The 12,620-nt window shown below is 52.0% G+C and overlaps 1 protein-coding gene across 1 annotated transcript in view; it reads left to right on the top strand.

Moving 5' to 3' along the window:
- The first annotated feature begins 4,747 nt into the window (after positions 1-4,747).
- LOC105496121 (angiopoietin 4) overlaps positions 4,748-12,620 on the top strand; it is a 42,717-nt gene continuing 34,844 nt past the window's right edge. The window contains exon 1 of the mRNA XM_011766237.3: positions 4,748-5,056. Coding sequence (XP_011764539.2) covers positions 4,748-5,056 — 309 coding nt within the window. The remainder of the gene's footprint in view (positions 5,057-12,620) is intronic.

Below are 12,620 nucleotides of genomic sequence, written 5' to 3'. Positions count from 1 at the left end.
CACCTCCTGATCATTCTACTCCAGGTTTCCTTGACAGTCACTGTACCCCACCCTCAGTCCCTTCGGATCCAGTGAGGTTGACCTGCTCCAAGGCTCCAGGCCTGGACACAGGACCCAGCCTGCCCATCCACAGTAGCTCATCCCTCTAGCTATAATAGTTGGTTCAGGAATGGCTGTAGGGCTCAAGCTGGAACTTTTCCAAGAACTATTAGGAAAGAGGCACCCTTAAAAGAGGTTACTAAGTTGATAGACTGGAGCTGCTGTTGCCAGTAGTGGTGGTGATTATGGTGGGAACTCTTATAGAATGAACCCAAAGGAAAATAAGGAGATGAAGGAAAATAAGAGCCTAGAGCTGGAGGGGGAAAAAAAAAAAAAAAAAAAAAAAAAAACTAATATCATTTGAGCACCTGGATCCAGCCATACCTGAAGCTAGATACTCCTAAAATTTTCAGTTAAATTAGTCAATAAATTCCCTTTTTACCCAAGCTATTTGAACAAAAGCCAAAGTATCCAGGTGGATATAAGTTTATTCTCTATGCTCTACCTCCATGGCAGCAGCAGGCAATGGGAAAATCAACCTGGGTTGGTTTGTTTTTAGCATTTGGAGGCCAGACACTCAGAACAACTCAAACAGAATTTCCTGCTGCCCCTGCTGGAAAGGAAAGGGTGACTGCCTTCCTTTCTGCTTTGGGACTGCAGCTCCAGCATCTGCTCAATAGTGGAGACTATTCATTCAACATAACGCTCATGAGGACCACTGTGAGCCTAACCCTAGGACAGGCAACAAACATAAAAATGGAAAGTGTGACAGCAGCCCTGGAAAGGCGTTCAGTCTAGAGGGTGATCAAGGCCTGCAAACAAGCCTTTCTAATGCAGGGTGAGTGCTTTGGTGAGGGACAGGCAGGCAAGGGCCTTTGGGCTCCCAGAGGTGGAGGCAATACTCCCACTTAAGGGGGAGGGACAGACGCAGGAAGGCTTCCCAGAGGAGGTGATCCCTGAGATAAGACCAAAAGACAGGCAGAAGGAAGCTAGGAGAATACAGGTTGGGGGAAGTTTTTAAACAGAAGTTCCTGCTCAGGAGTGTAGACACTGAGGCCTCAGAAGGCGGAAAGCATGCGGGGGAGTAAAACCAATTCCAAATGATAAGGTACAAAGTGCCAGGGAAACAGTGATGAGAATGGAGGCCACATCCGGCAGGGGCTTGTAAACCACAGAAAGAGTTGGAGTTTAAAACCGAAAAGTTTTAAACAAAGAAGTCGGGGCTGGATTGTGTCTTAGAAAAATCACTCTGGACTGGGCATGGTGACTCACACCTGCAATCCCAGCACTTCGGGAGGCCGAGGTGAGTGGATCACCTGAGGTCAGGAGTTTGAGACCAGCCTGGGCAACATGGGAAAACACCGTCTCTACTAAAAATACAAAAATTAGTCAGGCATGGTGGCGTATGCCTGTAATCCCAGCTACTGGGGAAACTGAGGCAGGAGAATCACTTGAACCAGGGAGGTGGAGGTTGCAGTGAGCCAAGATCATGCTGCTGCACTACAGCCTGGACAATAGAGCAAGACTCTGTCTCAAGAAAGAAAGAAAGAAAGAAAGAAAGAAAGAAAGAAAGAAAGAAAGAAAGAAAGAAAGAAAGAAAGAAAGAAAGAAAGAAAGAGAAAGAGAGAGAGAAAGACAAGAAAGGAAAGAAAGAAAGAAAGAAAGAAAGAAAGAAAGAAAGAAAGAAAGAAAGAAAGAAAGAAAGAAAGAAAAAAGAAAAAGAAAGAAAAGAAAGGAAAGGAAAGAAAGAGAAAGAAAGAAAGAAAGAAAGAAGGAAAGAAAGAAAAGAAAGAGAGAAAGAAAAAGAAAGAAAAGAAAGAAAGAAAGAAAGAAAGAAAGAGAGAGAGAGAAAGAAAGAAAGAAATTACACTGGTTGCAATAGCAAAGGTCAATTAACCAGAGTTCACTTCTGAGGCTGTTGCTCTCCCTGCAAGAGAGGAAGCACCCTGGTCTAAGAGAGTGATGGTGGGGTGTCTTAGCCCATTCAGATTGCTATAACAGAAGGCACTAAGCTCGGGGGCTTGTAAACAATGGAAATTTATTTCTCACAGTTCTGGAGGCTGGGATGTCCAAGATCAAGGCGCCAGCCAATCTGGTGTCTGGTGAGAGCTTCCCACTTCATAGATGGTGCTTTCTTACTGCATCCTCACCCAGCAAAAGGGACGGCCAGCTGTCTAGGACCTCTTTGATAGGAGCGTTAATCTCATTCCCAAGGCAGAGTCCTCATTAACCATTCACTCCCAAAGGCCCTACCTTCTAATACCATCACCTTGTTGACTAAGTTTCAATAGATCAATTTGGGGGCACACAAACATTCATATTCATAGCAGGGGGTAATGATGATAGCTGTCATTGGTTGAGCATGTACTACATGAAAGGCTCCGTGTTAACCTTATTACAGGAATCAGACTTTTAGCCACTGTAACATTACTGTTTTGACGGAAGAGGAAACTGAGAGACAGGTTAGGCAACTTGGCAAAAGGCACACAAATGGGGGGTCAGGAAAGCCAGGATTCCAATCCAGCATTCTGACTAGTGAAGAGGTGACAGAGGGGGGAAATATCTAAAGGATCACATTGGAAGAACAGGTCTGATGGGATGGTAAGGTCAGGAGCAGAGTGAGGGATGAGGGAAGCCTCATGTTTCCCAGGCAGGGCCTGCTACCTAATTTGTGGAACTCAGTGAAGAATGCAAGCGCTGAGCACTTTGTTCCACATGTATTAAGGATTTCAAGACAGTGCTGGTGGAGTGTAAACCAAGCACAGGGCCCATCTAAGCTTGGGGCCTGGTGTAACCGCCTCGTTGAGATTATCAAGCAACTTAGTCAAGACAGTCATAATGACGACCACCATTCACAATGGCCTCCTCTGCACCCAGCGCTGTGATAAGCTCCCAATCCACATTACCATGCTTCCTCTCACATGGTCAGGGTGCTATGACCCCATTTACAGCTGAGGCAACTGAGGCCAAGCGGGGCACGCAGAGCTCAGAGCATGGGGAAGGCTCAGGGGAGGCTGGAGGCTGATAACCAGCTGCTTTTCCTTTGCCTGCCAAAGCCCCACACCTGGTATAATGTTCTCAGTCCCCAGATGAGACCCTAGTTCACAGCTGCCCAGAAGCAGCCTGCCCCAATTCAAAACTCTATCGGGATTTGGGAGAACAAAAAGGAAAATACTAAACAGCCAGACTGGCCCCTACTCGGAGGAAACAAGCAGGGAGTGAGGAAAAGCCCATACAGCTGGCAGAACACAAAGGCAGCCCACCCGTGAGAGGCCCCACCAACTCCTGGGCACCTCCTGCCTGGACACCATGTCCCCCAGGGACAAATCCCTGCCCTAGAGGGGTTTATGCTCCAGTGGGTTGTGGGAGGCGAGGTGCAATGGTAACTATAACATTGACAACGGAAAATATTTATTTAGTGCTCACTCTGTGCCAGCCTTGCTCTAACTCACCCAATTTTCATGCCCTGGGAAGTAGGTGGTATTGTTTTCTTCATTCAGGAGGAAATGAAGTCACAGAGAGGTTAAGTGACTTACTTAAAGTCACACAGCTGGTAGATGATAGAGCCAGGATTTGAACCGGGAAGCTGAAAACTCCATCCCATGCTGAGGACTCACACGCATTCCTCCTGCAAGAGACAAGGTTTACTCGGTTTACACATCAGGGTGTGGAGGCCCAGAGAGGCAAAGTTGGCCACCCTAGGTCTTGTGACCACCCTAGGTCTTAGCCTCCCGACACTCCAACCTCCTCTCCCCACCACCTCCTCTCCACCTCCCCACTCCAGCAGCCCCAGGGCGATCGGCCCCAGGACACGACAACTTCTCATTACTGTCACAAGCAGTAATGCCATCCTGGGGCATAGCACTTTCCCTTGGCCCTGAGGGAGAAGAGGACAGGAAGCAGCTCCCAGCTGGGTTGCTCACTTGCCCCACCTTGGAAGGATTTTCTGTGTCTCTGGAAGTAAAGTGGATTCGCTGGGCCCTCCCCAGCCTCACCCCTCTGCCTCCTCCCTTCTCTCTTCTCTCTCTGGGGGGTCACTTGTACTCCAAGCACTAACATGGAACCAGAGGGAGGAAGGTGCAGCGGGGAGAGAAGGCGATGGCAGCGGGGCTGAAACTTGAGATCTTAGCCTTGGGGGGCAGGGGATGGGGGTGGAGGGAAAGAGGGAGAATAGACAGAGACAGGAAGGGAGAGTTAAGTTGCATTTGGTTTTCCAAAGCGAGCAGCACTGGAGCTTCGTGTCTGTGTGTACATGAATGTGTGTGCACGTCGGCGTGCGTGTGAGTGTGTGCTCGTGTGTGCGTGAGTGTGTGCGCGTGTCTGCGGGCTGTTTTCTTCCCTTCCCTCCAGCAGGGAAGCCAGGCCTCACTGGATAATCAGAGGGCTCAGAGGTGAGGTAGGCAGAGCAAGGTTGGTGCACGGTTAGGGTAAGGGCAACGTGCGGTCAAGACTGAGGAAGGAGGAAGGGAAGGAGTGAAGAATAGAGGTAAGAGGGTGTCGGGTGGGGGTGGAGGGAGGCGGTGAGAGGAAGCAGAGCAGCCGTGGTATTCAGAGCAAGTATAAATAGCCGCCTGGACAGAGCTCGGCCAGACAGAGGTCTGTAGCTGCAGCTGCAGGCAAGCCTGGCCACTGTTGGCTGCAGCAGGACATCACAGGCACAGTCCCTGGGGCTCTGAGCAGACACCCCTTGCCATTGCCACGCCTCCAGATGCTCTCCCAGCTAGCCATGCTGTGGGGCAGCCTCCTCCTCTTGGTTGCCACCATGTCTGTGGCTCAACAGACAGGGCAGGAGGCAGGTAGGGGCTGCGAGACACTTGTAGTCCAGCACGGCCACTGTAGCTACACCTTCTTGCTGCCCAAGCCTGAGCCCTGTCCTCCAGGGCCTGAGGCCTCCAGGGACTCCAACACCCTCCAGAGGGAATCACTGGCTAACCCACTGCGCCTGGAGAAGTTGCCCACCCAACAGGTGAAACGGCTGGAGCAGGCACTGCAGAACAACACGCAGTGGCTGCAGAAGGTATGGGACATGGGAGGCTTGCAGGGGGCAGAGGGTGGCTTTGGGATCTGTCACAATCGGCAAGTGGAGCGTCCATCCCAGAGGCCTTCCCTGAGCACAGAGGGCTGGCTCTGAGTTGCACAGAGAGGGGCAGGGACGGGCCTGAGGCCACACAGCAAGACTGGGCAGTGTAAGCTGGCAACCTGGCTCTTTAACTGCCATCCCTTCATTCATCCAACAGAAATCCATTCAGCCCTGACCAAGGGCTGGACAGACCAAGCTATGCTGGGTGCTGGGGATACAACAGTATAGTATGTCTCTCTCTAGACTAGCGGGGGAAAGAGGCAATAAGAGACAATCTACTATGTCAGATGGTGAAGCAACATGAAGAAGGAAGAGGCCACCACCACCCAGTGGTGGCCCTGGGTGACTGCTTGAGGTCAGATCATTAGAGAGTACATCTCAGAGGTGACATTTGAACCCAGAGAACAAGGGAAGTGATACAGTAGGCCAGACAGGTATTTGAGGGAACGTTCTGAAAAGGGAGCAGCATGTATGTTGACCGTGAGGTGGGAATGTATCCGCAACGGTGAGTGCCTGGAGAACCGCGGGGCGACGGACTGTGTGGCTGGAGCAGAGGAGAGGGAGCAAGGGTGTGGGGAGGTCTGAGAGGTGAGAGAAGGGCAGGCCATGCAGCTGTGGGGGCCGCTGGAAGGACTTCAGCTTTTGTTCTGAGTGTTGTGGGAGCCACTGCAAGAGACACCGGTGATTTGATTTGAACAGCATAGACTGTAGGAGGCAGGGTAGAAGCAAGAAGCCCAAACAGATGGCCGCTGCAGCCACCAGGTGCGAGGTACCGGAGGCCTGGAGCAGAACGGGACTGGGAGGGGGTGTGGCCAGTCCAATTCTGGTGGATTCTGGAGGTAGAGCCCATCAGCTCTGCTGGTGAATTGGATGTGGAGTGCAAGGAAGCAAGGAGCTGAGGATGCCATTGTGGTTTTGGCCCAAGACCAGGACTGCTGTAGAATGCCCTGTCACGCTTTCATCTTTCAGCAAACAGTGCGAGCACCTACTGTGTACCCTCAGCGAAGCACCAACTACAGAGGTGTGCAAGGCAGGCTTGGCCCTGGCAGGGCATGAGGGCACAAGAGACATCCTGGGAGGTCTGATTTGGGACTCTTGAGAGTCCCTAAGTGAGAGCTACCAAGGAAAGGGAGAGGGACCCAGGAGACAGTCTGGGCAGTGACTGGGGAATGAAGAATGCAAACCAATTCCTGGAGTTTTAGAAGGTATTAAACAGCAGACAAGCTTGACAACCACCTCTGGCTCCCGGCAGGATGACTGTCATGGTTGCCACCCTGGCTCCCTGCTAACATTCGGCCCCCACCCCCTATTCTCCTTGCAGCAGACCAAAGAATCCCCAACAAAACCTAAGTTACATCCTCTCCCTCCTCCCAGGGCTACCATGCATCCAAATAAAAGCAAGCACCCTTACTCCCTGGAGTTCCCTCTCCCAGACCCCTACTGGGCTTACCCCAGCCTCCTATCCTCTCCAATGTCACCTCCTCAGAGGCCCTTCCTGCCCACCCCGTATAAAATAGCCACCCTCCTTCTTTCACCCTTTATCTCTTCTGCCAGTTTCTGGTTTTTTTTCTTAGCACTTATCCCTACCTAATATTCTTAAAAACATTTCTTTTGGTCTGTGGGCTCCCAGAGAGCAGGCGCCATTTCTCTTTTGCTCACTCTTGGGTTCCCAGGGCCTAGAATAGTGCCTAACATGTAGTAGGTACTCAATAAATGTCTGTAGCATGGGTGCATGCATGAATGCATAAATGTTCTTCCAACCCCTCAGGTCCCAGGTCTCCATCCTGCTCCATGATGACACAAAATTGGCATCGACGGGATCCTGAGCCCAAAACCCATGACCTTGACCTCCCACAACATCCCATCTGAGGGTCCATGGGTGTCTCAACTCCAAAGCTGTCTGAGATAACTCCCTACTCTTCTCCAAACACCCTCCTCGTGCCTGCCTCTCTCTGTTTAGGGTATGACACCACCCAGCCACAGGCTGTCTGTGCCCTGGGGGCATCCTGTGGCTCCCACCTATTCCCCAGGCAGCTGGCCCAGCCCATCCTACAGCCTAGGCTTCTCTCATGGTCCATCTTTCTGGCTCAGGCCTTGTCACCTTTCCCATGGACAATGTCATCACCTCCCACTGGGCCTCCTACCCCAAGTCTCACCTCTCACTCTCATCCATCTTTGAATCCCCTGGGTGTCGGATGCTTGGGAAACATTGGCTGAGAGCTGATGGCTTGAACTGATGGCTTGCAGGATCAGAAGGTCACCTGGTCCGATGCCTCAGCCTGAGATGGAATGTCCTCTCCAGGCATCCATTCACCTAGCCTGAAAATCCTGAGCTGGGGTCAGTCAGGTCACCATAGAGTGCCGTGGGGCCTAAGATCACTGATATGGGAGTTCAGCTGACCTGGCTGCAGGTACTTCCCTACCACATGGCTATGGATGAGCAGGTTTCAGTCTCCCTGTCTGCAAAATGGTGAAAATGTCAGTATGTCATTTGACATACAGGTGAAAGTGACAGTATGTCAGGGATGGCTGGGAAAATAAGTTAGACTGCCCACAAAGCACTCCCAGCCTGCTGCCTGGCTTTGTGTTTCACAAAGACACAGGGGAGCTCACCTGAGCAGTGTGATGGGCTTTTCTTCAATTCAGCATAATCCCTATTTTAAGCCCCTGCACCAATGAGTGGGAGAAGCTCAATCTTGGTCAAGTCAGTACAAGGGTTGCACGTGTCCTTGGATCTGGGAATGTCAACTGTCCACGCTGGTGTTCTCAAGGACTCCTCAGTCCTGCATCGTCTCTGGTGTTTGCAGTGCCATCTCCTGGGGCAGGAGCCCCTTGGGTTGAGCACTCCTTCATCCCCTTGGCAATCAAGTCACTGCCAGGTCGCCCAATGCCTGTGGAGCCTGCCACAAGATCAGACCCATCAGCCTAGATACACCAGGTCACCACATTGCCTGGGTCTATCCCGTCCTTGGGCAGCAGCAGGGCCCGAACGGTGAGAGCCCTGACTCTGGAGCCCAGCTGCTGGGATTCCAGTCTCATTTCTGCCCCTTGCTGTGTGACCTGGAGTTGCTTCATCTCTCTGAGCCTTGGTTTCCTCACCTACAAAACAAGGTGAAAATACTACCTACCTCTGAGGATTTAACAAGATGATTCCAGGAAGTCCTTGGCCTGGTATCAAGTGTATAGTAAACACTCAACACATGTTGGCTATTTCCATTGGGGGTTGTCCCTGGAAGAGGAGACATGGGTCCTGCAATTCTTAGGTCCTTCTTCACTCCAGTTGAGACACGTGACCCTTGGTTCATGTAAACAATAATTTCTCTCTCTCCCCTCTGACACTCCTGGGCCCCAGTGGGGGGTGCTTGCTGTGGCTGTGACCTTCCTCTGGTTCTTCTCTTGGTCCAGGCATATCTCAGATCTTCTGAAACTCAAAGCCCTTTTTTTTTTTGGCTTTTTCTCTAACATCCCAGAAAAGTTAAAAAAGAGTTTTGAAATACTCTCATCTAATGGCACCATCATCATCATCATCACCATCATCACCATTGCCATAAGGGATGAACAAGCTCTCAGCAAGATTCTATTCATCTAGACAGACACAGGGGAGATCCTCCCTGTTGCGAATCCCAGAGGCCAACATCTGCTCAGCCTGTGCCCCCAACTCCCCTCCTGTTTCCCCAGTATACAGGTGAGGAAACTGGCCAGAGAGGGAAAGTGACTTGCCAGAGTCAAGTAGCAGTGAAAGTCAATCTGGATTCTCACTCCAAACTGCAGGTTCTTTTGGAGGCAAGGGAAGCAAGATCTCGAGAGGATGGGGTGCTCTTGGTGCACCCTTCTACTGCAGAGTTTCCAAGTCCCCAGATACCCACTCTCTTTTCCTAGCACACAGCTTGCTGTGTCCTACTGCCAGTGCTCATCGGGCATGGGGAGAGCCCCGGCCTTGCCCCTTCTCTCTCTCTCCTCTTTCACACTCTCCTCCTCCCCTGCACTCCCCTTCCCTTTCTTCTCCCTTCTCTCCCCCTCCTTCTGCCTCCCTCCCTCTCCTCCTCCTCCCTCCTGGAAAGCCCCTGCCCCAGTGACTCCCATCTGGAGTCAGCTCCTGGGGCTGCACATCAGCTCTGGGCTCTGCTCCACCCTCTGCATCTGGATGAAAAGCTGCAGGCAGGAATATTGAGGAGGTTGGGGGACAGAGCCAGCTGCAGTGCAGGCATCTCTAGCTGGGCTGGGCAGCTCAGTGGCTAGTCACATGACCTCCTCTGTCCACCGCGTCCTCGCACTAGGACCCAATGCTGGCCCTTCCCTCTCAGTGCCTCATCTGGAGGCTGGGAGGAGAATGACAGCACCTACTCCTGACCTTCTATGTGACGTCAAGAGAAGCAGAGCAGGGAAAGCCTCTGCACACAGCAGGTGCTCAATAAGGGCTCCCGTGTGTGACTGCCATTTCCCCAGTTGCTCCAGGTGTCCCAGCCAAGAAGTGCCATCCTCTGCCTTCTCCTCATGTCCTCACAGAATGATCCATTCTACAGATGAGGAGAATGAGGAAAACCAGTGCCAGACACAAGCCCCAGGCTCCCTGGCCCACCCCCACCACCTGAGGGCAGCACATCTTCCCCAGTCTCTGAGCTCCCAGGGACAGGGCTGACTCCACCTGGAAACCAAGGGTGAGAACTACTTTCTCGCCTTTAGGGAGCAGCCAATAGCTGCTGGCCTGGAGTCCATGGTAGCCTTCTCTCTATCTATCTCTGTCTATCTTTGTCTGTCTCTGTCTCTTTCTCTCTCTCTCTCTCTCTCTCTCTCTTAAAGACAAGGTCTGGCTCTCTCAATCACTCTGGGGTGCAATGGTGCAATCACAGCTCACTGCAGCCTTGAACTCCTGAGCTCAAGCGATCCTCCCGCCTCAGTCTTCCAAGTAGCTGGGACGGCAGATGCGAGCCACCGTGGTCAGCCTGTCTCTCTCTTTCTGCGTCTCTCTGCCTCTGTGGATCTCTCTTGGGGCGCTCGCGGTGGCCCTGACTCACTGTTGCTAACTCTGTGGGTGTCTCTGTCTCTGATTCTCTCTCTTGGTTGGCTATCAAAGTGTCTCCCTGCATCCTTCCCTGTCTCTTTCTCAGCTCCTCCTTTTCTCACCCCGAGGTCATCCCTCCCACCTCTACTTCCCTGGGTGTCCACACTGAAGACCCAGGGCACATCTTCCAGAAGACCGATGCCCACCCTGCAGCTGGCAGCTCAGCCAGGGCCTCTTTCTCTTCCTCCTCTGCACCCAAAACCAAGCAGAGAGGTGTCAGGGGCTGGGCAGGGGCCTCCCAACCTGGCACTGTCCCAGCCTCTGCTGTTTGCTCCAGGTCTCTGACGTCAAACCTCAGAATAACTCGGCCCCTTGGCCTGGCAGTTGTGAGGCCCTGCCTAGCTGGGTGTGGATCAAGAGAGCACCAAGGAGAAACCCAGGGTGGGGTCCTTGCCCAGCCTGAGACCCTCCCAAACTGACCTGGTTTTGGAGCCAGGGTTCCAGTTGCCCCAGCCTTCCCAGGCTGCCCACAAATTCTTGGCATTTTCTGCCTTCAGTTATCCAAACAAGAAATGAGTCTCAGTGCCGAACAAAATATCTTGGGGTTTGATTTCCTAACCTCAACGCTGGCTCCTTTCTAAGCAGTTTGGGACTGGGGGATGGGGTGGGGGGAACAGCATCTGCTTCTTAGAGTAATGGGATTATTTTTCCAAGAAGGGGGCCTAGAAACAGCTGGCACAGATACCCTCGACCTGGGGATGACCAGCTGGCTCATGCCCGGGATGAGGTGGGGGTGCAGGGCAGGCACCAGCAGCAGCAGCCCCCCCAGCGACTTCCCCCAGAGGGATGCGTTTATTTGTTCAACTGGCTTGGCCAGCCAGCCCACAGAAGACAGAGCCACAGAGGACAGGGCCACAGAGGGCAGGACCACATGTTTCTAGTTCTCTCCTCCCCGGCCTTAGAGCTCAGCCAAGCTGGGATGTACACAGACCTTCTTCCCCTTCTCCTTGAGCAGGAAATGTTAGAAAACAGGCCCCAGGTCTGCCCCCTAAGCCTACACCTCCAGTCAGACTCGGGCCACAGTTTGTTTGCATAACCTCAGAGCCAGCTCTGAAATGTCTGGAATGAACCCTGAGAGATGGCTGTGGGGTCTGGGGAGGACCAAGTTGAGGTCAGGAGGTCACGTCCCAGGGGTACCACTCCAAGCTATGGGAGCCCAGGGAAGCCACACATGGCAGCTGGCTCCTCTCTAAAGTGGAACTCAAGATACTCGTGCCTCCCGGAGTAAGTGGAGGATGAAAAAGCAGTTATGACGTAATGAGTAAGTACTTATTTAGTGAGCATTTACTATATGCCACATACTGTCCTAGGTGCTTTATGTTACTGCATTTAATTCTCACCATGACTCAGTAAAGTAAGATTGCTTGTCCACTAACAGATGAGGAAACTGAGGCACCAAGAGATTAGGTGACTTGCCCAAGACCATACAGCCAAGAAGGGTGAAGTCAGATTCAGTCATCTGATGCCAGAACCTGTTATCTCAGCACTTAGGACGGTTTCCTGTCCAGTAAATAAGCTATGTCCATGGTGGGCGGGTCCCTGGGCAGTAGTTGGTACCTGGAAAATATAGAGGACCGTGGTCCCCAAAGGGGAGACCTGTAGCTGCTAGATTTTTCTTCCCCCAGGAGCCCTTAGGCCAAGGAGAGCTTCCCTAGGGCTTTTCTGCCAGGGATGATTCAGGCAGGGCCTCAGGCAGCTGTGGCCATTCTGAAAAGCTAAGGGGCTCCAGAAGCTCAGTCTGGGTATCCCCACAATTGCACGCCCCATTCTTGGCCCAGGGCCTGGGGGTAAATCCCACAGAAGGCCAGTGTAGGTCCTGAGTCCCAGTTGACTCAGTTTGAATCCCAGCTCCACTGCTTACTGGCTGTGCCTTCTCAGACCATTGCTTTTCCACTCTGTGTCTTGGTTTCCTTATCTGTGAAGTGAGAACAATAACAGAAGCCACTTTGCAGGTTACTGAGGTGATTAAATGAGGCAACGCACATGTGGGGCTCCGTACACGTCCTGGCAGAAAGTAAGTGCTCGGTAAACCTAAAGACTCCAGGATTCACAGTGGAAGGAATCCTGTCATACCATCCATATCTTACTGTAGTTTGCTTTTGTTCCCTCAACTTTACATCTGTGAGATTTTTAGCTGTGCAAATATGAGAAAGACCTGAGCTTCAGTTTTTCAATCTATAAAATGGAGGTGATACACACATTGCCTGGGTTTGCTGTGAGGCTCAAAAGGCTGGTCGGGGGATGTGCCTGGCACCGCTCCAGCGTGCAGAGAACCAAGAGATGCTACTATTGTTTCTTCTGTCTTCTGGGGTGAGTGCTTTGCTGTGGCGAATTCACATATGGGACTTTCCCTGGGCCAGGCACTTTGTATGTGTCTTATAAACATTGACTCATAAACCTTGTGGCATCATAAGTTGTTTAACCTCTCTGTGCCTCATC

Source organism: Macaca nemestrina, chromosome 15 (genome assembly GCF_043159975.1).
Source record: "Macaca nemestrina isolate mMacNem1 chromosome 15, mMacNem.hap1, whole genome shotgun sequence".
In the NCBI taxonomy this organism is placed as follows: Eukaryota; Metazoa; Chordata; class Mammalia; order Primates; family Cercopithecidae; genus Macaca; species Macaca nemestrina.
The sequence above is the reverse complement of the archived record's forward strand: the minus strand, read 5'-3'. Positions and strand labels throughout refer to the sequence as shown.